At 41.3% G+C, this 27,574-nt stretch overlaps 1 protein-coding gene across 2 annotated transcripts; it reads left to right on the top strand.

Annotated features, from left to right (window-relative positions):
• Window positions 1-1,886: 1,886 nt before the first annotated feature.
• Window positions 1,887-22,295, top strand: LOC106612955 (tsukushi). Of its 2 annotated transcripts, none has more exons than XM_014214670.2 (2): window positions 1,887-2,159; window positions 20,295-22,295. In XM_014214670.2, exons 1-2 carry the CDS (start codon window positions 2,151-2,153, stop codon window positions 21,354-21,356), a joined length of 1,071 nt encoding a protein of 356 aa, XP_014070145.2. In that variant the 5' UTR covers window positions 1,887-2,150; the 3' UTR covers window positions 21,357-22,295. The 2 variants fall into 2 exon arrangements, with proteins under 2 accessions (XP_014070145.2, XP_014070146.2); XM_014214671.2 differs by lacking the exon at window positions 1,887-2,159 and adding an exon at window positions 17,800-17,981.
• Window positions 22,296-27,574: the final 5,279 nt, after the last annotated feature.

Genomic DNA, 27,574 nt, shown 5'->3' with positions numbered 1-27,574 from the left:
CTATTCTAACTCTTCCAGTCATTTACTGCCAAATAGAAGGTGACAGATGGGGAGGAAGGGATATTTTAGGACTGTTACTGCCTATGTTTTCTGAGGACACAGTCAGCAAATTATTTATCCTTGAAACAAATTCTGCATACAAATTGATCTAGTACACAAACTGTTTGTGGCAACCTTTTAATCTCGACTTCAGCTGTTTTCTTTTTACAGACCTGAACAAGTCCAGTTAGAGGAGAGGTGCGGCCAGGTTCCAAAATTATTCTGACAAGAGGACCACTTCTGTGAAAAAAAGGAGAGGGAAGCCCACAGTTGAAAAGTCATTGTATTGTTTTCTCTCTCCACTTCAGTGTTTTTCATACCTGCCTCTTCATTTGTGTGTGTGTGTGTGTGTGTGTGTGTGTGTGTGTGTGTGTGTGTGTGTGTGTGTGTGTGTGTGTGTGTGTGTGTGTGTGTGTGTGTGTGTGTGTGTGTGTGTGTGTGTGTGTTGTGGCCCACTCTCTGTCATTATACTGTGAAAACAATTAATGTAGCCCAGAACCCACAGATGAACAGCGTCACGCCCAATATTGTGCAGCAATGGCCTTTTCTTCCTCTTAAAGCTTTGTTAACACCCAGTGCCCCTGTTGCTGTTTATGTCTACATCAACCATTTGTTAGTTGCTATGAATGGCCTTCATCACCATATTGAGGCTGCAGTAGATGTAAAGAACTAAAAGCATGGAATCCATTAGTCTGCATTATTGGGGACATTTCCCATTAACCAAACTAAATTTGTTGCCTTTTTATACTTAGATTTCCTAAATGCAATCTTGAGTTAGGCTACGTAACATTGTTAAATTCTGTTAGGCATACCCTTAGGCATTCTAGTGTTTCTAGATAGATAATAGATACAGTAGGCTATTTGGGGTTTCACATTTCATTAACAGCCACATTTTCCCTAAGGTGTGCAAGCGCAAAAATATTCTAAATTTCCTTTAGCCAAAAGGGCTATGTTTCCTAAAGTAGAACCCAATCATGTTGAGTAAAAACAGATGTCCTATAGAGTACCACAGTATGAGTCATAATACCCATAAAAACTAGCAGTCAAACAGGGAAATGATTCCAATCGTTTTTCCGCCGTTCATTTTTCCTATATGGGATTTTAGAAGCACTTCAAATAAGGGCTGTTTCATGTAGTCTTACCCTGGCGTGAAGTTTTGATAACTGTAAATCTCTCTAGAAGAAGGTGACTTATCAAAATATATGCCTGTATTTCCCCCACCAAAAATGAAACGCTAATTAGCTGCTAATGTGGCTATCACAAAGAATTACAAATGCCATGATGATCTGGACGAGACTGCTGAATCAAGATAAAGATAAGTCTCTCTGGATTAACTATCTAATGTTAGCTTAATGTAGTAATTAAGAAATGTCTACATTTCTTTAAATGGACAATTCTGTGAAGTCTTGTGCACATTTAAAATTGACATAATACCTGTTAGCAAAGGTGCCAGCTAGAGATGATGTGCAGGAGCTTGCAGGGATTTATAGTTTGCATTATGTCTACTTTGATACGAATTAGCATTTTCGAATCAGAGTAAATGGAGCCAAATATATTGATATGTCACCTTGTCCGAGAGAGATTTACATGGTTATCAACGCCTACACGAAACACAGCCTTTATTTTAATGCCCAATGTGAAAAATGAATGGTGAGTGAACGATTGGAACCATTTCCGTGTTTGACGCTAGGTTCTATGGGTATTATGACACTTCCACTGTGAGGCTCTATTGCATAACATTCTGTATATCTGTAACAATGGAATAATTTCATGACGGTTCTTGCACCAGTCTCGCCACTAGAGCGCGCACCGTTCGTGACCAACATCAAAAGTGATTAGAAAAAGACAGGGGCGCTGAAGGAAACCTATCCGGACTTCAGTGCTCTGCGAAGAAGTTGGGGGGAGTCTCGTCTCGACCTCCAATCAGAATAGCTAGTCGCAGCACTGACAGTTAATATAAAACCGCAAGACATCTCTCTAGTTTGCCTGAACCACACAATGATATGGGACTAATAAAAATGGGAGCGGAAGTTGAGTCTCATGCAGGATTCCTTGGCGCTGTGAAGTAAACTGGATTGTCCAGGCGAGCCAACTATCTAAATTCCTATTTGATGGTCAAGGTATGTCTGAAAATGTGTGAGCAAGTTAGAATAACCCTTATTGTCAACGGTATTTTAGTTTTCTTTGGATTTCAAGGTTTTCAAGTCTCGGAACGACGGAGGTCAGATCATATTATTTAATTACAATTATAATCATATAGTTACTTTATATTTTAAACCCCAGAAAACCATTACTTATTCACAGGCCAAATGCGTAAACTTGGTTGGGTGATGTGCTTCAGAGAAAGTGACAAATCGAGTGATGATTGACAGAGGAAGGTGGCGGGACTTGGTAGTCGTCTGGTAGATATGAGATTTGATTCATTTCTCACGGATGAGTTTGATAGTCTCAGAAAAGTCGGTAGGCTGCAAGGTAAGGCTCGGTTTGCCACGGCTACAGGAAATGTGATTTCCAGCGGAAAACGAAGTTAATTTGCTAGCCTTGTATTACTTGTATTACTCGTATTACTCCTCCATTTCATATTGCGCTTAAGTACTAAATAATTTTTTTCTTGAAAGTGTCATGTAGGCAGCCTATGTGGATATGCATGCATAGGGCTTTGAGTCAGACTTTATCTAAAGAATGCAAGGAAGACATTGCCATGTCTTTACGATTATTATGGCAAACACGAGAAACGTCACTCTAAAATCTAATGTTGAGATAATGTCATGCCATGTGTATAGAATATGGGTAAAGCTAAATCACAACTACCATCCACGGGGGACGCACCCATGCACCATGCTTGTATTCCTTAATTCCAAATGAATGTGAAAGATAGACACCATCTGAACTATGAAATTAAGTGTCTGAAATGATGACATTAGTGCCCATCGTTTCCATTAATTTGGGATTGAGTCAGGTAGCTAGATATTCAAAACAGATGGTGTGGAACTCATCTTAAGACCACTTTTGAAGTTTTAACACGCTATGTAAACTCTAACCATACACTGACATCACAGACAGATAGACAGTGCTATCAGTGCAATAGTTCAACCATATTAATCATGGCAAATGAGGACTTACTTGTTGTTGTCCTGATGAGCCTAGCCTATACTGTTTTCTGCACTACTTCAAGTTCACATTAAACGTGGCTCTTCTTAATGTCATGCATTAATTTGTCTTAAATGGATTAGCGTGCCCGCACCATCTATCTCCTAATTACATTGTTTGTAGGCTTTGACTTTGGGATTAAGCTGGTAAAATACACTCTTAGAAAGAAAATATGCTATCTAAAACCTAAGAGCTGGCCCCATAAGAGAACCCTTTCAATGGTTCAATTTAGAACCCTTTTTATTTCCAGGTCGAACTCTTTCCATAGAGGGTTCTACCTAAAATCAAAAAGGGTTCTACCTGGAACCAAAAAGGGTTCTCCTATGGGGACAGCCGAATAACCCTTTTGGAACCCTTTTTTCTAAGAGTGTACTCTCCACCACATGGAGGATGCTTCTGAACTCTGATAGACCTGCTGTATGAGCAGCAGAGATCAGGTATGCGTTACATTGCAAAGGCCTACGTAGGCCTATACTAATGAGGCTCAACACATCCTCAGATGCCGGGACATCAAATTAAACTGAACAATAGCTGAAAATGCAGTAAAACATCCTTCCCAGTTCCCACACAGCATAACTTTTTATTACTCACATGTTGAGAGTTAAAGAATAAGGAAAGTCAGATGAAATGTACCGTGCATTCGGAAAGTATTCAGACCCCTTCACTTTTTCCACATTTTGTTACGTTACAGCCTTGTTCTAAAATGGATTCAATTATTTTTTTCCCTCATCAATCTACACACAATACCCCTAATGACAAAGCGAAACAGGTTTTTAGACATTTCTGCCATATGATAAAAAGTAGAAATAGCTTATGTACAGTACATAAGTATTCAGACCCTTTGCTATGAGACTCGAAATTGAGCTCAGGTGCATCCTGTTTCCATTGGTCACCCTTGAGATGTTTCTACAACTTGATTGGAGTCCACCTGTGGTAAATTCAATCGACTGGACATGGTTTGGAAAGGCACACACCTGTCTATATAAGGTCCCAAAGTTGACAGTGCATGTCAGAGCAAAAACCAAGCCATGAGGTCAAAGGAATTGTCTGTAGAGCTCTGACACGGAACCCAAACCGGCTGTGCGCGTGCACCATCGTGCGCTATCGTGTATAGATTTATTTTGTCCCCCGACACCAAACGAGATCATGACACGCAGGTTAAAATATCAAAACAAACTCTGAACCAATGACATTAATTTGGGGACAGGTCGAAAAGCATTAAACATGCATGGCAATTTAGCTAGTTAGCTTGCACTTGCTAGCTAATTTGTCCTATTTAGCTAGCTTGCTGTTGCTAGCTAATTTGTCTTGGGATATAAACATTGAGTTCTTATTTTACCTGAAATGCACAAGGTCTTCTACTCCGACAATTAATCCACACATAAAACAGCCAACTGAATTGTTTCTAGTCATCTCTCCTCCTTCCAGGCTTTTTCATCTTTGAACTTATATGGTGATTGGCATCTACACTTTTACCACGACAACCGGCAAAACATTTCGTCTTTCAATCACCCACGTGGGTATAACCAATAAGGAGATGGCACGTGGGTACCTGCTTCTAAAAACCAATGAGGAGATGGGAGAGGCAGGACTTTCAGCGCGATCTGCGTCAGAAATAGAAAGGAGTTATATTTTAGCCCTTGGCATCGCAGACGCTCGTTGGCACTCGCGAGCAGTGTGGGTGCAATAATTGAATAACATGGATTTCTAAATTTATTTTGCGACGCTTGCACACGCGACCTGTGTGGGTGCAATAATTGAATAACATTGATTTCTACATTTATTTTGCGACGCTCGCGCACGCGACCTATCTGGTCTGGTCAGCATGTGAGGATTGTTTTGAGGCACAGATCTGGGAAAGAGTACCAAAAAATGTGTGCTGCATTAAAAGTCCCCAAGAACACAGTGGCTTCCATCATTCTTAAGTGAAAGAAGTTTGGAACCACCAAGACTCTTCCTAGAGCTGGCCGCCCGGCTAAACTGAGCAACCGGGTCAAAAGGGCCTTGGTCAGGGAGGTGACCAAGAACCCGATGGTCACTCTGACAGAGCTCCAGAGTTCCTCTGTGGGGATGGGAGAACCTTCCAGAAGGACAACCATCTCTGAAGCACTCCATCAATCAGGCCTTTATTGTAGAGTGGCCAGACGGAAGTCACTCCTCAGTGAAAGGCACATGACAGCCTGGTTGGAGTTTGTCAAAAGCCAACTAAAGGACTCTCAGACCATGCGAAACAAGATTTTCTGGTCTGATGAAACCAAGATTGAACGCTTTGGCCTGAATGCCAAGCGTCACGTCTGGAGGAAACCAGGCACCGCTCATCATCTGGCCAATAACATCCCCTACGGTGAAGCATGATGGTGGCAGCATCATGCTCTAGGGATGTTTTTGAGCGGCAGGGACTAGGAGACTGGTCAGGATCGAGAGAAAGCTGAATGGAGGAAAGTAATAAGAGATCCTTGATGAAAAACTGCTCCAGAGCGCTAAGGACCTCAATCTGGGGCGAAGGTTCACCTTCCAATTGGACAACAACCCTGTTTAACACACTGCCCATACCGGACACGTTGAGTGCGAGAGCTTTGCAAAATAAATGTACACATACAGTTGAAGTCGGAGGTTTACATACACTTAGGTTGGAGTCATTAAAACTCGTTTTTCAACCACTCCACACATTTCTTGTTAACAAACTATAGCTTTGGTAAGTCGGTTAGGACATCTACTTTGTGCTTGACAGAAGTAATTTTTACAACAATTGTTTTCAGACAGATTATTTCACTTGTAATTCACTATCACAATTCCAGTGGGTCAGAAGTTTACATCCACTAAGTTGACTGTGCCTTTAAACAGCTTGGAAAATTCCAGAAAATGATGTCATGGCTTTAGAAGCTTCTGATAGGGTAATTGCCATAATTTGAGTCAATTGGAGGTGTACCTGTGGATGTATTTCAAGGCCTACCTTCAAACTCACTGCCTCTGTGCTTGACATCATGGGAAAATCAAAAGAAATCAGCCAAGACCTCAGAAAACTAATTGTAGACCTCCACAAGTCTGGTTCATCCTTGGGAGCAATTTCCAAACGCCTGAAGGTACCACTTTCATCTGTACAAACAATAGTACGCAAGCATAAACACCATGGGACCTCACAGCCGTCATACCGCTCAGGAAGGAGACGCGTTCTGTCTCCTAGAGATTAACGTACTATGGTGTGAAAAGTACAAATCAATCCCAGAATAACAGCAAAGGACCTTGTGAAGATGCTGGAGGAAACAGGTACAAAAGTATCTACAGTGAGGGGAAAAAAGTATTTGACCCCTTTGCAAAACATGAATTCGTACTTGGTGGCAAAACCCTTGTTGGCAATCAGAGGTCAAACGTTTCTTGTAGTTGGCCACCAGGTTTGCACATCTCAGGAGGGATTTTGTCCCACTCCTCTTTGCAGATCTTCTCCAAGTCATTAAGGTTTCGAGGCTGACATTTGACAACTCGAACCTTCAGCTCCCTCCACAGATTTTCTATGGGATTAACCCCTGTGCGGCCTCGGACGGACATCCAGCGAAAAATCATATCGCCATTAGCTTAACAAAATGTTATAATAAAAAAAATTAAAAAAAACATTTCAAATTATATCGTTTTATAGATACACCTCTCCTGAATCGAACTACGTTGTCCGATTTCAAAAAGGCTTTACAGCAAAAGCAAAACATTAGATTATGTTAGGAGTATATCGTAAAAGTAGCCACATAGCCATTTTCCGACCAACCACATGCATCACAAAAAACAGCTAAATGCAGCACTAACCTTTGACAATCTTCATCAGATGACACACCTAGGACATCATGTTACACAATACATGCATTCTTTTGTTCGATAAAGTTCATATTTATATATAAAAACAGCATTTTACATCGGTGCGTAACGTTGACTAACTATTTTCCCTCAAATGCATCCGATGAAACAGAGCTACAATTTACTAAATTACTATTCGAAAACATTTTTTAAATGTAATATTGTCATTCTAAGATTTATAGATGAATATCTCTTGAAAGCACCTGTAATGCCAGATTTAAAAATAACTTTACTGGGTAATCACACTTTGCGATAAAAGGGGATGCGATACTCAGAACAATAGGCTAGCAATAGCAATAGGCTAGCTATCTTGGAACAATCGCATATCACATCTAGTCTTGTATACTATTGTCAATAATCCCTTACCTTTGGTTGTCTTCATCAGAAAGCACTTCCAGGAATCCCAGGTCCACAACAAATGTATTTTCGTTCGAAAAAATGACTCCTTTATGTTCCAAGAGCTTGTTCTTGTTAGCGCGTCTGAAGGCTGATCCAAATGCTTCGTCGGCCACAGGACAGCCATTTCGAGAAAATGCATTTTTTTCCCCATTTAGGTTCGTTCAAACATGTCAAACGTTGTATAACATAAATATTCAGGGCGTTTTTCAACAAGAGAGCCAATAAGATTCGAGGGGGACGATTGCATTGTTTCAAAACGTTTCGAAAGGGGAGGGTAACCAGGGGCGCCGGCGTCATAATGGTGATGGCCCTCTCCGTGTGACCACGTTCCACAGCGTCTCATTCATTAAATTTTAACAGGTAGAAGGCTCAAACCAATTTGTGAAGACTGGGGACATCTAGTGGAAGCAATAGGAAGTGCTCAATGAACCATAGCTCACGGTGTGATTAATAGGCAACGTGATGAAGTTGAGTTTGCAATTCAGAATTCCACTTACAGTTTCCATCTGTCTCGGGTTCTGTTATACTCACAGACACCATTCAAACAGTTTTAGAAACTTCAGGGTGTTTTCTATCCACAAGTATTAATTATATGCATATCCTAGCTTCTGAGTTTGAGTAGGAGGCCGTTTAAAATGGGCACAAATTCTTTTCAAAAATCGCTTTAGCGCCCCCTATCCTAGGGGAACGCCAAGAGGTTAAGGTCTGGAGACTGGCTAGGCCACTCCAGGACCTTAATGTGCTTCTTCTTGAGCCACTCATTTGTTGCCTTGGCCGTGTGTTTTGGGTCATTGTCATGCTGGAATACCCATCCACGACCCATTTTCAATGCCCTGGCTGAGGGAAGGAGGTTCTCACCCAAGATTTGACGGTACATGGCCCCGTCCATTGTCCCTTTGATGCGGTGAAGTTGTCCTGTCCCCTTAGCAGAAAAACACCCCCAAAGCATAATGTTTCCACCTCCATGTTTGACGGTGGGGATGGTGTTCTTGGGGTCATAGGCAGCATTCCTCCTCAAAAAACAGCGAGTTGAGTTGATGCCAAAGAGCTCCATTTTGGTCTCATCTGACCACAACACTTTCACTAGTTGTCCTCTGAATCATTCAGATGTTCATTGGCAAACTTCAGACGGGCATGTATATGTGCTTTCTTGAACAGGGGGACCTTGTGGGCGCTGCAGGATTTCAGTCCTTCACGGCGTAGTGTTACCAATTGTTTTCTTGGTGACTATGGTCCCAGCTGCCTTGAGATCATTGACAAGATCCTCCCGTGTAGTTCTGGGCTGATTCCTCACCGTTCTCATGATCATTGCAACTCCACGAGGTGAGATCTTGCATGGAGCCCCAGGCCGAGGGAGATTGACAGTTCTTTTGTGTTTCTTCCATTTTGCGAATAATTGCACCAACTGTTGTCACCTTCTCACCAAGCTGCTTGGTGACGTTCTTGTAGCCCATTCCAGCCTTGTGTAGGTCTACAATCTTGTCCCTGACATCCTTGGAGAGCTCTTTGGTCTTGGCCATGGTGGAGAGTTTGGAATCTGCTTGCTTGATTGCTTCTGTGGACAGGTGTCTTTTTTACAAGTAACAAGCTGAGATTAGGAGCACACTCATAAAGGGAGTGCTCCTAATCTCAGCTTGTTACCTGTATAAAAGACACTTGGGAGCCAGAATTCTTTCTGATTGAGAGGGGGTCAAATACTTATTTCCCTCATTAAAATGCAAATCAATTTATAACATTTTTGACATGCTTTTTTCTGGATTTTTTTGTTGTTATTCTGTCTCTCATGTCACGCTCCTCCTCTGCAGTGCAGGGGTGGTTCCCCCTGCAGGCAGAGGAGGGTTGTTAGTGATTGCAGCTGGTGTGATTGGAGCCACCTGGGCTCAGGGTATTTAACCAACTGCTCCACTAACCTCTTTCTGGTCTGTCGGGTCTGGCTGGTCTGGCTCCTCACTGAGCTTCTGGCTTGCTCTCTTTCTTCCTGCTCCTCCAGGTATGATCCGGTTTTGTGTGGATTAATTATTGAAGTAGAAGACCTTGTGCATTTCAGGTAAAATAACAACTCAATGTTTATTAGCTAGCTAATTTGCCATAAATGTTTAATGCTTTTGGACCTGTCCCCAAATTAATATAATTGGTTCAGCGTTTGTTTTGATATTTCAACCTGCGTGTCGTGATCACGTTTGGTGTTGTGGGACAAAATCTATTTGCGCACAATGGCGTACACGGATGCACGCACGAGTCCAGTTTGGGCATGGGTAAGCACACAGCCAAGACAACGTAGGAGTGGTTTCTGGACAAGTCTCTGAATGTCCTTGAGTGCCCCAGCCAGAGCCCAGACTTGAACCCGATCAAACATCTCTGGAGAGACCTGAAAATAGATGTGCAGCGACGCTCCCCATCGAAACTGACTGTAAGGACCAACGCCGGAGACGAGAAGCAGGTATGAGGAGTTGACATTTAATTAGGAACAGACAAAGAGCAAGACAGAAACAGTGTCAACACATGGATACACAATGACAAACAACAATCAATGCAGCAGTAGAGAACAGAGCTGGGGAACTGACAAATATAGGGGAGGTAATAAACAGGTGATTGATTCCAGGTGAGTCCATTAATCGCTGATGCGCGTGATGGGGGAAAGGCAAGTGTGCATAATGATGGTGGCAGGAGTACACAATGATGGGGAGCCTGGCGCAGGGAAGAGTGGGAGCTGGCGTGACACTGACAGAGCTTGAGAGGATCTGGAGAGAAGAATCGGAGAAACTCCTCAAATACAGGTGTGCCAAGCTTGTAGCGTCATACACAAGAAGACTCCAGGCTGTAATCGCTGCAAAAGGTGCTTCAACAAAGTACTGAGTAAAGGGTCTGAAAACTTATGTAAATGTGATATTTAAAAAAATATATATATATAGTTTTGCTTTGTCATTATGGGGCATTGTGTGTAGATTGATGAGGAGAGAAAAAAATAGATTTAATCAACTATAGAATAAGGCTGTAACATAACAAAATGTGGAAGAAGGTAAGGGGTCTGAATACTTTCCAAATGCACTGTATATGGTGTATTACGAGGATATAAGATTGTTGAAATATAAGATCCTAAAAGTGAGATGTGTTTGGCCTATAATTTCACATAAGGAGAGTTGAGGCGCGAACAGCCGTAGTTGTCATGTAATTATAGTGGTAAATGTTGAGCTGATTTGAAGTCTGGGCTAACAGTCATTTGCTGTAATTTATTGGTGAAAGGATATGAGAAACACCTGGTGTGGAAATGTTCACGGCCCCCAGTAAAAGAGCAGCAGATGTATTCATGGATAACATACATGGACAATGAAGAGAGAGGGAAAGACACTAGCTGCACCAATGTAGTAGACTAGACTTCTAAACTAAATGAGCACTTAGTTTTAGCCACAGATTCCCACTGCATGGCTTTAGTCTGCCCCCTCATCAGTTTTCTAATAAAGCTATTCACTCAGGGTGTAGTCGGTGTCTGGGGAGGATGGAGGAGGATGATTTCCTGTTAAAATAATAGTTTTAATTAAAAGGAAAACATGGGTAGTAAAAGTTCATCCAGTGTTGTGAAAACACAACCTCATGAAAGATATATATATATATATATATATATCTTATCTTGGATTTGTGTGAAGTCAGTAGTGATGCACTGATATGCCATTCTTTGCCGATACCGATATCCAATATTTTCCTTGCCCCCCAAAAAACGATACCGATATTTACAATTTTTGTGACCTTTTAAGCATTCTAGTACAGTTAAATAGTTAACACACACACATGGACACAGCGGTTTAAGGCACTGCATCTCAGTGCAAGAGGGGTCACTACAGTCCCTGGTTCGAATCCAGGTTGTATCACATCCGGCCGTGATTGGGAGTCCCATAGGGTGGCGCACAATTGGCCTAGCGTCGTCCGGGCCGTCATTGTAAATATGTATTTGTTCTTAGCTGACTTGCCTAGTTAAATAAAGGTTACACACACACACACACAAACACACACCACACTGACCAAAAAGTTATTTTGTTCCCATTTACATATGTCCCCATTACCAGTAAAACATAATCAAAACCTATTTCTTTCACTTACTTGCTGTGCTGTTTCGTTGTTCATTTGATCAGTCGTTTCATTCTCAACCAGGATTTCTATGGAACGTCATTTGGGTCGATGCGTGTCAAAAAAAACTTTTTGACGTGTCAAATAAGCTTGTTGACCAATCAGGACCTGAATATGACTGCACGTCACATAATAATTCAACACGCTCATACATTTTTTACGTAGTTATTACACATTGATTACACTATAACTCGTATTTCATATGTCACAACGATTCATCGATACGTATGCTATTATGCTGGTAAAGTTGTCTCGCGCACCTACAGTGCTGGTCATAAAAAAAAAAAGCTAGCTAGCTCATGGATGCAAACAATGTTCTTCCCCAATAACATAGCATAACGACATCATCTGTTTCATTAGCTATATAGTTAGCTAGCTAACTATATAGCTAGGTGTCATCTAAAATAACCCTAATTTATATATTTTTATTAGATTAACGGTGGTCGGACCCATCTATGTGAAGCTAGCCATAATAAGGATTAGCCACAACTGTGGACTTTGCGGTTAGCCTTCAAAATAAAAGTTTTGCATAATTCTACTATTTGTATTCATTTGCATCACAGTCAATGACATACATTTATTTGGAAGGAAAACCGCAAATTCCACTATTGTGCCTAATCCTTAGTGTAGCTAGCTTCACAACACATAACCCGGTCCGATCGAGCCTCACTAGCTGGATGAAGCTAGCTGGCTGCTTATAACGTTAGCTTTGGGCAACAGGGTTAAGTAGCTGGCAAGTGTCGTGGAAGTAAACAGTCAATCATATTTATCAACTACCGAAGCCTGTGAGTTCAATTAGACTTTTATTACAATATGACAAAAGCCGAGCTGGTTCGTGAAGCAACTCCCTTTCCAGTCTTGATACATACTTCTTATACATTTTTCCTCCTTACGTCTTCCCTTCTGGCATTTAGCCACCGTTATCTTATTGCCTTGAACTAATTTTTATTTGGTTTCACATTAGGGCATGGAAACTGCAGAGCAGGGGTTGTTCAACTTTTTCAGCTTGGGACCCAAATTAGAAATTCTGTGTTTTCCTGGGACCCAAGCTTAGGATCATGTGGAACTATATGTAAATATTGGTACATTTCATTGCCCTTATGCCTAAAACAAATGCAGTATAGACAAAAACAAATAACAATGAAATGAAATAGCCATATAAATAGCTAGTCATGTTTATTTCCCCCATTTAAAAACTCTTACATATCTGTCTAGGTTGGAACAGAACAGGGTCATTGTCCATTTGGAAGACCCATTTGCGACCAAGCTTTAACTTCCTGACTGATGTCTTGAGATGTTGCTTCAATATATATACATAATTTTCCTACCTCATGATGCCATCTATTTTGTGAAGTGCACCAGTCCCTCCTGCAGCAAAGCACCCCTACAACATGATGCTGCCACCCTCGTGCTTCACGGTTGGGATGGTTCTTCGGCTTGCAAGCCTCCCCATTTTTCCTCCAAACATAACGATGGTCATTATGGCCAAACAGTTCTATTTTTGTTTCATCAAACCAGAGGACATTTCTCCAAAAAGTACAATCGTTGTCCCCATTTGCCGTTGCAAACCGTAGTCTGTTTTTTTTATGGCGGGTTTGGAGAAGTGGCATCTTCCTTGCTGAGCAGCCTTTCAGGTTATGTCGATATAGGACTCGTTTTACTGTGGATATAGATACTTTTGTACCTGTTTCCTCCAGCATCTTCACAAGGTCCTTTGCTGTTGTTCTGGGATTGATTTGCACCAAAGTACATTCATCTCTAGGAGACAGAACGCGTCTCCTTTCTGAGCAGTATGATGGCTGCGAGGTCCCATGGTGTTTATACTTGCGTACTATTGTTTGTATAGATGAACATGGTACCTTCAGGCATTTAGAAATTGCTCCCAAGGACAAACCAGGCTTGTGGAGGTCTACAATAGTTTTTCTGAGGTCTTGGCTGATTTCTTTTGATTTTCCTATGATGTCAAGCAAAGAGGCACTGAGTTTGAAGGTAGGCCTTGAAATACATCCACAGGTACACCTCCAGTTGACTCAAATTATGTCAATTAGCATGTCAGAAGCTTCTAAAGCCATGACATAATTTTCTGGAATTTTCCAAGCTGTTTAAAGGCACAGTCAACTTAGTGTATGTAAACTTCTGCAATTGTGATAGTGATTTATAAGTGAAATAAATTGTCTGTATACAATTTTGGGAAAAATTACGTGTCATGCACAAAGTAGATGGCTGAACCGACTTGCCAAAACTATACTTTGTTAACAAGAAATTTGTGGAGTGGTTGAAAAACAAGTTTTAAAACTTCCGACTTCAACTGTATACTACTATGAGATGGTACTCCCTTATTTCTGCTTTTCATCGCCTTTTATAAAATGACAACAATGCCTTGCTAGCTGACTTACTTTTCCACTGTCGAAGCACTGTTTCCTGAAGCATTCTGTCCTGTTCTGAAAGAATTCCCTGGGTATACCATCATGCTGTGGATGTTTGGTCAGGGTGTGTCGTTATATGAATTTGTTCGTTTTGATTGATTCATTACTAAACACTTTCCCGCACAAAACACATTGACGGAGCTCCTCGTTAATTCTCAAAGTTTGTATGAAAGAGAGAATCTTATCGGTGTATTGGCTTTTCATGATGATTGAGCTCAGTCAGAACTTGTTGCGAGAATGAGACCATTTGGCGAGTGGGAGTGACAAATCAATGGCTTACAGCGCATCATCGGCTGTTGAATGACAGCGCTGCAAATAATAAATAATTGCCACATATGTTCTGGAAAAAACCCAATACTAGCTATTTATTTTCATTAACTGAAGTTCAATTTCAATAGGCGAACAAGAAGTGGCAACCTAGCTAATACTAACTCACAAATGTTCCTAAATCATTGCTAATAATAATGAAAACGACTGCAGTTTCTACTGGTCATTGTTTTCAGGCTGGTTGTATTAGTGCTAGCTAGGTACCAAGCTAAAGCTAGTTACCCCAGAAGTTGCAGTCGAACAAATTATGCTTTATTACCAACTCGGTATTGTTAACACATCGTTCGTGGCCAGTGTTTGTTTGCAGATTTTTTTTTACAGCTTTGACAGTGCTACTGTATCTTTTTTGACACGCAAAGACCCAAACGGCGTTCCATAGTATATATGTCGTGAAGCTAATAGCAGTGACGCTATTACTCTGTAAGGGCAACATCTGGGCAACATCTGAAAAATAGCGCACTTGTTAATGTGTACCTGTTCTCGTCCAGTCGGCGAAGCCAACATCACCCACGACAGAGAACGGTTGTTTGTCAAGGGCAAGGAATTCAATTATTTTGGCTTTGTTAGGGACAGACGTTATATTGCGTGGCGCGCAATATAAATGCCTTAAAAATGCTATAACTTCAATTTCTCAAACATATGATTATTTTACACCATTTTAAAGACAAGACTCTCGTTAATCTAACCACATTGTCCGATTTCAAAAAGGCTTTACAGCGAAAGCAAAACATTAGATTATGTCAGGAGAGTACCCTGCCAAAAGTAATCACACAGCCATTTTCCAAGCAAGCATATATGTCACAAAAACCAAAACCACAGCTAAATGAGGCACTAACCTTTGATGATCTTCATCAGATGACACTCCTAGGACATTATGTTATACAATACATGCATGTTTTGTTCAATCAAGTTCATATTTATATCAAAAACCAGCTTTTTACATTAGCATGTGATGTTCAGAACTAGCATACCCACTGCAAACTTCCGGTGAATTTACTAAATTACTCACGATAAACGTTCACAAAAAACATAACAATTATTTTAAGAATTATAGATACAGAACTCCTTTATGGAATCGCGGTGTCAGATTTTAAAATAGCTTTTCGGCGAAAGCACATTTTGCAATATTCTGAGTAGATAGCTCGGCCATCACAGGCTAGCTAATTTGACACCCACCAAGTTTGGTGCTCACTAAACTTAAAATTACTATAAGAAAAATTGGATTACCTTTGCTGTTCTTCATCAGAATGCACTCCCAGGACTTCTACTTCAACAACAAATGTTGTTTTGGTTCGAAATAATCCATAGTTATATTGAAATAGCTCCGTTTTGTTCGTTGCGTTGAGGTCACTATCCGAAGGGTGACGCGCGAGTGCATTTCGTGACAAAAAATTCAAAATATTCCATTACCGTACTTCGAAGCATGTCAAACGCTGTTTAAAATCAATTTTTATGCTATTTTTCTCGTAAAATAGCGATAATATTCCAACCGGGCGACGTTGTATTCGTTCAAAGACTGAAAGAAAAACATGGAGTCGTCTCGTGCACACTCATCTCCAGTGTCATTGTTCCCTGCCTGACCACTCACAAAAACTCCTGCTGTTTTTCGCCCAGAGACGTCATTCCACTTTCTGGCGCCTTCTGAGAGCCAATGGAAGCCTTAGAAAATGTCACGTTACAGCAGAGATGCTGTATTTTTGATAGAGATGCCACAGAAGGAGAACAAATTGTCAGACAGGGCACTTCCTGTATGGAATCTTCTCAGGTTTTGGCCTGCCATATGAGTTCTGTTATACTCACAGACACCATTCAAAGAGTTTTAGAAACTAGAGTGTTTTCTGTCCAAATGTACTAATTATATGCATATTCTAGTTTCTGGGCAGGAGTAGTAACCAGATTAAATCGGGTACGTTTTTTTATCCAGCCGTGAAAATACTGCCCCCTATCCCAAACAGGTTAATGGATTTCGCCTTTGAGTTGTCTCGCTGAAATGTTCTTACTCTTTCAAATGACTGCTCGACTTGTTGACTGCTCGATCCACACAGCAGACATTGTGTGGGCTAGGTTAGGAATGCTGTGTTACATGTGTAGTGCAACATTTTACATGGCGTCATTGCGTCATGTACCTTCGTTATATAGGTATGCACAGTAGCTTTGACATCGGTTTTTGGTTTTTAATCTGTTTGGGATAGGGGGCAGTATTTCACACTGGATACAGGGAAACTGACTTATTTATGTGCAAATCTGATAGATCTTTGCAGAATTATTTTTTTTAACCAACATTTTGCGACATTACTCAAATTCGGTATACATTTGCCTGATTTTAAACATCAGAACCAGTATTACTGGGCATTTTTTTAACCTTCAGATTAATAAAATAAACAGTCTCAACCACCACACAAAATGAAAAGCTCCAGTTGAGTATATCAGAGTTTCTGGGAAGCTTAACACATAATCAGCCTTCATGTTGAATCTCAAGTATTCCAGATGTCCTTTTTGATTATCCAACATCCCCTGTTACATAAGAACATTCTGTAGCCTTTGCAGGCCATTCTGTAGCCTTTGGAACTTTTCAAACCTTTTAATTCAGTGGACTAAATCAGGGCCACGCAGAGTGTTTCTTGGTAGTCTTAAACAAATCTACTTTGAAACGAAAGTATACACCTCACACACATGGTCAAGTTGTTAAAAAAAGACACCTGTACCATGCTAGATAAAGTATGTATTACATTTTGAGTTTGCATCCCAATATTACACTTTATATACATCACTGAAGACTGAAATATAACAAAACCCCTTGACATAGAAACACCTGATTTTCTGCTGTTTAATTTGTTTTAAATTAATTACGAAATTATGAAAGATATTAATAACATTCCACCCATGAGGCCATTAGAGGTCAATTTGGTCATTTGACTACAGGAAAACTTGATGTGATAACCTTCCACGGACTTTACCTAACTTTGGCCCACTGCACAAATTAATGATCAATCCTTCAATGGCGTTTCTGCTGGGTCATGCTTGGCTATACACCTCCTGAACACTTATCCAGTTGTTATACAACTACAACTGTTAAAGCAGCAATCAGCAATTGAAACAACACTAAAGCCCTCCCCACCACTGTTTTGGTAAAAAGCTGTTGGGATGGGGTTAGAGAAATGTTACTACTCTCAAAAGACAGCTATAGATGCAAGGACAGACCATCCATGATATCAAAATTATAGTTTTAACCATGTTTTTAGGCAATACAGTGTTTGTTTTCATTTACTTTGTTTACAAACATTGGTGTAAAACAAGCTTATATTTTGTGTTCTGATGGGGTATGACAGTTTAACTAAACTCATGAGGCATTTATAAGTTATATTCTTTAAATACTCAATGGGTACATATCATTCATTTCCAAGTACAAATTAAATGAATGTAGCAACTGCTGATTGCCCCTTTAACCTTTGTCCAATTTCCATGTGTTGCGTGTGGGTACTCTGTGCTCTACTCATTATGGCAGTGTTGCTGCCAAATGCACAAAGAGGTTTAGAAGCAGATCATTTTTCCTGCACAAAGGACGCAGGTTAGGTGGGTTCAGGAACTAAAGTCCTGCGAACCACTAGCCTTCTCAGTTAGATATCTAGAGCTGTGCAGTGAACAAGAAACTATCAACAACAACAGAAAATAGTGGTATGAAGTGCATTTTCATTTTTACTTATTGCTTGGTTATTCAACTTATTTAAATGTTTTCAAGGTTTCTGAAGGAATCATTTAACTGTTTTGCCAATGGCATTCCATTGTTATTTGTGATACGGTAGTCATCAATGCGTGCCTTTTGCCACACAATACTTAATATGTGAATGTGAACTTTCTAATGAGTAGCTACTGGTGTATTAGACATCTTTATACATAACTGTCGGCTTGGAGGAGACCGATGAGGACTTTCCTAAAGACACATTAGACAGATTAGACACAGATATTATAAGGACCTTCAGTGATGATGTCTCCGCTTGCATCATCACAACCATGAATAGTTTGTGTTGTAAACTAAGAAAACATTTGTGATACATTTTGATAAAGAAAATGAGGTCAAATCCATTGGGAGCCCAAAGAAAAGAGAAATTAGGGCTGTTGGTGTGTGTTGCAAGGAAAGCTTGAAGTGTATCCATAAACAAGAGTAACAAATATGGCTACGGTGGCATTTTGAAAGGAAAAACTCTTTATTTGAATTCTAAAACTACATTTACTGTCTGTTCCGAGTGTAATCTTCAATGTAATGTTGTTCAGATAAGTGGTTTGAGGGAAGGAATACAGTTTGAAAACATGAACTACTAACACGCGTCTGCTAAATAAAAATTATAAAAATAAAAAAAGTAAATTATGGCCGTTAACACATTTGTCATATTTATTTTGTTTTTAATGTTATGTGGAGATTATGTTTATGCATTATGTGTTTAACGCTAGCTGTATGTATTTATATCTCCGTAATGGATTGCATATCAATGTGACTCGCAGATTATTTACTGCCTGTAGTGTCTATGGAGCCCCGATCTCCTCTTAACTTATCAGGGTGTTGCTCTGTTCACCAGATGATGCAGAGTGTTGTTAATGGCCCATATACTGTGTGTTTATTTCGGGTCACTGAAAATTATATCCAATTAGCTGTACCTTTTTATATTAGAAAAAAGGGAAGAGATTAGATTATTAGTATTCCATGTATCTCTCCGTTTACCTTTTCTTAGATGTACTACATGACCAAAAGTATGTGGACACCTGCTCATCAAACATCTCATTCCAAAATCATGGACATTAATATGTAGTTGGTCCCCTGTTTATTGCTATGACAACCTCCACTCTTCTGGGAAGGCTTTCCACTAGATGTGGGAACATTTCTGCAGGGACTTGCAGCCACAAGAGCATTAGTGAGGTTGAGGCACTGATGTTGGGCAATTAGGTCTGGCTCACAGTCTGCATTCCAATTCATCCCAAATGTGTTCGATGGGGTTGAGGTCAGGGCTCTGTGCAGGCCACTCAAGTTCTTCCACACCGATCTCGACAAACCATTTCTGTATGGACCTCGCTTTTTGCATGGGGGTATTGTCATGCTGAAACAGGAAAGGGTCTTCCCCAAACTGTTGCCACAAAGTTGGAAGCACAGAATTGTCTATAATGTCATTGTATGCTGTGGCGTTAAGATTTCACTTCACTCGAACTAAGGGGCCTAGCCCGAACCATGTAAAACAGACCCAGACCAATATTCCTCTTCCACCAAACTTTACAGTTGGCACTAAGCATTGGGGCAAGTAGTGTTCTCCTGGCAGCCGCCAAACCCAGATTCGTCCATTGGATTCCCAGATGGTGAAGCGGGATTCATTACTCCAGAAAACACTGCTCCAGTTTCCACTGCTCCAGAGTCCAAAGGCGGAGCGCTTTACACCACTCGAGCTGACGCTTGGCATTGCGCATGGTGATCTTAGGCTTGTGTGCGGCTGCTCGGCCATGGAAACCCTTTTCATGAAGCTCCCGATTAACATTTATTGTGCTGACGTTGCTTCCCTAGGCAGTTTGGAACTCGGTATTGAGTGTTGCAACTGAGGACAGACTATTTTTACAAGCTTCAGCACTCAGTGGTCCCATTCTGTCGCCTACCACTTCGTGGCTGAGCCGTTGTTGCTCCTAGACATTTCCACTTCACAAAAACAGAACTTACAGTTGACCAGGGGAAGCTCTAGCAGGGCAGAAATTTGACAAAATGACTTGCTGGAAGGGTGGCATCCTATGACGGTGCCACGTTGAAAGTCACTGAGCTCTCCAGTAAGGCCATTCTACTGCCAATGTTTGTCTATGGAGATTGCATGGCTGTGTTCTCGATTTTATACACCTGTCAGCAACGGGTGTGGCTGAAATAGCCGAATCCACTAATTTGAAGAGGTGTCCACATACATTAAAAGTATCTGAATACATTTGACGTAACATCTTTGTTTTGTTTTTGTGTCCCCTCAGAGCATGATGGCGTTTCTCCTGTATGTTAGCCTGTGGATGCTCCTGGCTGTCCATGGCCAGGCTGGAGCCGTGAAGAACTGCCACCCGGGTTGCCACTGTGAGGTGGAGAGCTTCGGCCTGTTCGACAGCTTCAGCTTGACCAGGGTGGACTGCAGGGGAGTGGGCCCTAGCATCAACCCCATCTCCATCCCCCTGGACACTGCCCACCTGGACCTGTCCTCCAACTCCATGTCCCTGCTGACCGACACCATGCTCTCTGGGCCTGGCTATACCACCTTGGTCAGCCTGGACCTCAGCAACAACCTCATCTCCATGGTCAGCCCCAAGGCCCTGTCCAGGCTGCGCTACCTGGAGTCTCTGGACCTCAGCCACAACTCGTTGGAGGGCCTGGAAGAGGGCTGCTTCTCTGGCCTCCCCCTGGTCGAGGTGGACCTCAGCCACAACCACTTCCGGGAGTTTGATCTGGACATGTTCATCACTAAAGATCACGGAGAGGCAATCAGCGTGGATCTGTCCCACAACCGGCTGACAGTGGTCTCCTGGAGTTCTTCTAGGAGCCCCTTGCTACATGTCCAGAGCCTGACTCTAGCAGCCAACCAGCTGAGGGCCGTGCCCAAGCTAAAAGGCATCCTGCTGAGGGACCTAAGCCTGGATGGGAACAGTATCTCCCACATTGAGGAGGGTGCTTTTGAGGACCTCAAGGACCTTGTTTACCTGTCCCTCAGTGGGCTTCCTGAGCTCTTTAACATCCAGCCCAACTGTTTCAGAGGCCTACAGAACCTTCAGGTCTTGGACCTGTCCAACAACGCCAAGTTAAAAACACTGAGCCCAGCTGTGTTCAGTGGACTTGTGTCTCTACAGGAGCTCAATCTGTCCAACTCTGGAGTAACGTCATTGCCAAATAACATGCTAAGTCACTTGCCAAGCATCAAGAGTATTACCCTGGGCCAGAATATCCATTGTTGGAGGGCTCAAAAGCAGGGCCAGTTTCACAGGCAGCTTGGACAGGAACAGAAACATGACGAGGTGCTAACCTGTGACGTTGAAGGGGTCATCTCGTGATTGTGTTCGGATCGTTGCCTTCAGTATGGACATCTAGCTAACACATTAGTGCTAAAACTGTGCCTTATATCACTATATGCAAAGAAGACTTTTTGTTATTGCTGCCAATCATGATAATTACTATTTGAACAGTTTTTGTTTAAATTTAAATTAAAAAATGTGTATTTTGCTTTTATTCCAAAGGCCTGAGGTATTTATATTAATCCACTGTACTATCACGTCATGCTTGCTATGCATAAAGCATGTCTTTCAACTACAGTAGCAAGCTAGCAATAGCATTGATGGATATTATATTAAAACCATTTCGTTTTTTAGGATCTGGAAATAGAAACAGACCTCAGCCATTAGGAAAAATATTGTTATATTCCATAACAATTATCAGATCATTGAAGTATACACATTACTATGCAAGGACCACCCTTATTTCAGAACGAAATGTAAACATCCTATGTAGAGTATATAGCTATCATAGGAAGTATTTATAAAGCCCTTTTTACATCAGCAGATGTCACAAAGTGCTATACAGAAACCCAGCCTAAAACCCCAAACAGGAAGCGATGTAGAAGCACAGTGGCTAGGAAAAACTCCCTAGAAAGACAGGAACCTAGGAAGAAACCTAGAGAGGAACCAGGCTCTGAGGGGTGGCCAGTCCTCTTCTGGCTGTGCCGGGTGAAGATTGGAAACCACATTTGACTATGTTCCATTTATTCCATTCCAGCTGTTGCTATGCGCACATCCTCCTATAGTTCCTTCCACCAGCCTCCTCTGATGTCTAGTTTTATTAAGTGGACGCATTCTCCTGCTATCTTGTTCAGTCATGTTTACATGGTCTAAGACCTAGAAGCCAACATTGCCTGTTCTGTTTCAAAGAGCAGTTACACAACTGAGGTTGAAATGTGGTCTGAACAAATCAATGTATAAACACATTTATGAATGTCACCCAGGTGTTTTTTCGCTGCTCCATTATTGAATCCGTTTCTCATGACCATGACCATTCATTTCAAAACATAAAACTGTCTCCTTGTACTTGTATTAGACAGACATGTTTTGTCCTGTATTTTCATATCTCTTCTGACAGAGAAGTGTGTTTTAACTGAAACACTATACCACATGTCATTTGATACATTGTATTATTCACCCTACTTTGAAATATTGTAAATGTCGCAGCTATTCTACAGCATCAACTTTGGATCTACATTGGCCAAAATCCTTCAGATATTCTGTGCAACAACAACTACATGTTTGAACACCTGCCTTGGTTGCTATCCCTGTGGTATAATATGGACCGAAAGAGACAATCAGCCTCATAACTTCACATGAGCTGGTTTGGATGTTAAACATCTGCGTAAAGATTGTATATTTCTTTATCGATAGTGTACAAAACATTAAGAACATCTTCCTAATATTGAGTTGCACCCCTGACCCCCCCCCCCCCCTCCTTGCCTCAGAACAGCCTCAGTTTGTCGGGGCATGAACTCTACAAGGTGTCAAACGTTCCACAGGGATTCTGGCTCATGATGACTCCAGTGCTTCCTACAGTTGTGTAAAGTTGGCTGGATGTCCTTTGGGTGGTTGAAAATTCTTGATACACACAGGAAACTGTTGAGGGTGAAAAACTCAGCAGCGTTCCAGTTCTTGACACAAGCGGGTGCGCCTGGCACGTACTACCATACACCGTTCACAGGCACTTAAATATTTTGTCTTGCCCATTCACCCTCTAAATGGCACATGTACACAATTAATGTCTCAAGGCTTTAAGATCCTTCTTTAACCTGTGTCCTCCCCTTCATCTACACTGATTGAAGTAGATTTAACAAGTGACATCAATAAGGGATCATAGCTTTCACCTGGATTCACCTGGTCAGTCTGTCGTGGAAAGAGCAGGTGTTCTTAATGTTTTGTACACTCAGTTATAACTTTATAAATGTAAAATAAATGGATTATTCTCACACTGACAGCTGTCCAAATAGTTTTGTAATGTCTGTGTAATGAAGCCGCCAGTTAGTACCCGCAAAACACCAGTCTCAACGTCAACAGTGAAGAGGCGACTCCGGGATGCTGGCCTTCTAGGCAGAGTTGCAAAGAAAAAGCCATATCTCAGAATGGCCAATAAAAATAGAAGATTAAGATGGGCAACAGAACACAGACATTGGACAGAGGAACTCTGCCTAGAAGGCCAGCATCCCGGAGTCGCCTCTTCACTGTTGACGTTGAGACTGGTGTTTTGCGGGTACTATTTAATAGAGGTCGACCGATTTCAAGTTTTCATAACAATCGGTAATTGGTATTTTTGGCCACCGATTTGCCAATTTAAAAAAAAATTATTTATTTATTTTTAAAGAAAATTGTTTATTAAAAAAAAATATGTTATACCTTTTTTTTAAAGTTTTTTTTAAAAATTATTATTATTATTTTTTTTACACCTCTTTGTAACTAGGCAAGTCAGATTAAGAACCTATTCTTATTTTCAATGACGGCCTAGGAACAGGGGTTAAATGCCTTGTTCAGGGGGGATTCGGGGATTTGTTTTTGCAACCTTCCGGTTACTAGTCCAACGCTCTAACCACCTGCCTTACATTGCACTCCACGAGGAGCCTGCATGGCAGGCTGACTACCTGTTACGCGAGGGCAGCAAGAAGCCAAGGTAAGTTGCTAGCTAGCATTAAACTTATCTTATAAAAAACGATCAATATAACATAATCACTAGTCAACTACACATGGTTGATGATATTACTAGTTTATCTAACGTGTCCTGTGTTGCATATAATAGATGTGGTGCCTGTTAATTTCTCATTGAATCAGAGCCTACTTCGACAAACGGGTGTTGATTTAACAAGCGCATTTGCGAAAAAAGCACTGTCGTTGCACCAATGTACCTAACCATAAACATCAATGCCTTTCTTGAAAACCAATACACAAGTATATATTTTTAAACCTGCATATTTAGTTAATATTGCCTGCTAACATGAAATTGTGTCACTTATCTTGCGTTCATTGCACGCAGTCAGGGTATATGCAACAGTTTGTGCCGCCTGGCTCGTTGCGAACTAATTTGCCAGAATTTTACGTAATTATGACTTAACATTGAAGGTTGTGCAATGTAACAGGAATATTTAGACTTAGGGATGCCACCCGTTAGATAAAATACAGAATGGTTCCGTATTTCACTGAAAGAAAAAACGTTTGTTTTCGAGATTATAGTTTCCGGATTCGACCATATTAATGACCTAAGGCTCGTATTTCTGTGTGTTATTATGTTATAATTAAGTCTATGATTTGATAGAGCAGTCTGACTGAGCGGTGGTAGGCACCAGCAGGCTCGTAAGCATTCATTCAGACAGCACTTTCGTGCGTTTTGCCTGCAGCACTTCGCTGTGCTTCAAGCTGTTTATGACTTCAAGCCGGGTGGGTATAATTTGTGGAACGTTCCAACAGGAATCTATTCCAAAAACTTCGTAAATAACAAGGTTGCCAAAAAACAACGCATACAAAGTTGTATAGCGGCAGAAAAATATACCGAGTAGGGAGTGGTCTATTTCATTGCATTTTTCACTCATCACGTTTATTCCGAAAAATGTCTGTCCTCACTCTGGTTGCCTATGGACAAACATTAAGAATAATCTACATGGTGAGTTGATGCCTATTCGGCAGCTAGTTACCTAGGTTTGTATGCATTGTTGGTTGGCAACCTTCTACTTTACATTTAAGTCATTTAGCAGACGCTTTTATCCAGAGCGACTTACAGTAGCAAATGCATACATATCATGCTTTTCTTTTTCTTTTTTTTGTACTTGCCCCCCGTGGGAATCGAACCCACAACCCTGGCGTTGCAAACACCATGCTCTACCAACTGAGCCACAGGAATCTGATTTTTGGAACAGATTCCTGTTGGAACGTTCCTTAAATTATACCCACCCCTTCAAACCTATCAACTCCCAAGATTAGGCTGGTGTAACCGATGTGAAATGGCTTGCTAGTTAGCGGGTGCACGCTAATAGCGTTTCAAACGTCACTCGCTCTGAGACTTGGAGTAGTTATTCCCCTTGCTCTGCATGGGTAACGCTGCTTCGAGGGTGGCTGTTGTCGATGTGTTCCTGGTTTGAGCCCAGGTAGGAGCGAGGAGAGGGACGGAAGCTATACTGTTACACTGGCAATACTAAAGTGCCTATAAGAACATCCAATAGTCAAAGGTATATGAAATACAAATCGTATAGAGAGAAATAGTCCTATAATTCCTATAATAACTACAACCTAAAACTTCTTACCTGGGAATATTGAAGACTCATTTTAAAAGGAATCACCAGCTTTCATATGTTCCCATGTTCTGAGCAAGGCACTTAAACGTTAGCCTTCTTACATGGCACATATTGCACTTTTACTTTCTTTTGCAACACTTTGTTTTGCATTATTTAAACCAAATTGAACATGTTTCATTATTTATTTGAGGCTAAATTGATTTTATTGATGTATTATATTAAGTTAAAGTAAGTGTTCATTCAGTATTGTTGTAATTGTCATTATTACAAATAAATACTTATTTTTTTTAAATCGTCAGATTAATCGGTATCGGCCTTTTTTGGTCCTCCAATAATCGGCATTGGCATTGAAAAATCATAATCGGTCGACCTCTACTATTTAATGAAGCTGCCAGTTGATGACTTGTGAGGCGTCTGTTTCTCAAACTAGACACTCTAATGTACTTGTCCTCCTGCTCAGTTGTGCACCGGGGCCTCTCACTCTTTCTATTCTGGTTAGAGCCAGTTTGCGCTGTTCTGTGAAGGCAGTAGTACACAGCGTTGTACGAGATCTTCAGTTTCTTGGCAATTTCTTGCATGGAATAGCCTGCATTTGTCAGAGCAAGAATAGACTGACGAGTTTCAGAAGAAAGTGCTTTGTTTCTGGCCATTTTGAGACTGTAATCGAACCCACAAATGCTGATGCTCCAGATATTCAACTAGTCTAAAGAAGGCCAGTTTTATTGCTTCATTAATCAGAACAGGTTTTCAACTGTGCTAACATAATTGCAAAAGTGCTTTCTAATGAGCAATTAGCCTTAAAATCATAAACTTGGATTAGCTAACACAACATGCCATTGGAACACAGGAGTGATGGTTGCTGATAATGGGCCTCTGTATGCCCATGTAGATATTCCATAAAAAATCAGCCATTCTCCGCGACTGGGATGTCCATGGGGTGACGCACAATTGGCCCAGCGTCGTCCGGGTTAGGGAGGGTTTGGCCGGCAGGGATATCCTTGTCTCATCGCACACTAGTGACTCCTGTGACGGGCCGGGCGCAGTGCACGCTGACCAGGTCGCCAGGTGTACGGTGTTTCCTCCAACACATTGGTGCGGCTGGCTTCCGGGTTGAATGTGCATTGTGTCAAGAAGCAGTGCGGCTAGGTTGGGTTGTGTTTCGGAGGACGCATGGCTCTCGACCTTCGCCTCTCCCGAGTCCGTGTGGGAGTTGCAGCGATGAGACAAGACTGTAACTACTACCAATTGGATACCACGAAATTGGGGAGAAAAAAAGGAGGTAAAAAAATCTATATATTAAAAAAATGTAAGAATCTGCCATTTCCAGCTACAATAGTCATTTACAACATTAACAATGTCTACACTGTATTTCTGATCAATTTCATGTTATTTTAATAGACAAAAAATGTGCTTTTCTTTCAAAAACAAGGACATTGCTAAGCGACCCCAAACTTTTGAATGGTAGTGTACATTGTCTGGGTTTCAACACACACCACACTTAAAGCCCACTGTCGTCACTCCAACAGGGTTTCACAATTTCACAGAATTCCCTGTATTTCATAGAGCTGGATTTATGTGATTTCATTTTGTTTGCTGTACTGACTCAAAGGATGTGTCCTGTAACAATAGCACTTATGTCTTCCTCAGTGCCTAGTGCATCACTTTATTTACTTTCACATGCTGCCTAACTTCCTTCCTTTATTTACTTTGAACTCTGCCTGTAAACGCACACAAACACACACTCGAGAGGTCCTTAATAAACACAAGCGGTCAGATACACTAGTTCCAGGCAGGGAGCCATGCAACTGTGGACTGATGTCTGAAGCCGATGAGAGGGAAAGAGAAGGGGAGAAGAAGAAGGAGGAGAGCGGCCTGAATGTGTAATGACGGCTGGCTGTAACTCCACAGATCTCTGTGCTCTGAGAGTGTTCCATTGTGTGCTCCTCCTCAGAGACACAGAGA

The sequence above is a fragment of the Salmo salar genome, chromosome ssa09, assembly GCF_905237065.1.
Source record: "Salmo salar chromosome ssa09, Ssal_v3.1, whole genome shotgun sequence".
Classification (NCBI taxonomy): Eukaryota; Metazoa; Chordata; class Actinopteri; order Salmoniformes; family Salmonidae; genus Salmo; species Salmo salar.
The sequence above is the reverse complement of the archived record's forward strand: the minus strand, read 5'-3'. Positions and strand labels throughout refer to the sequence as shown.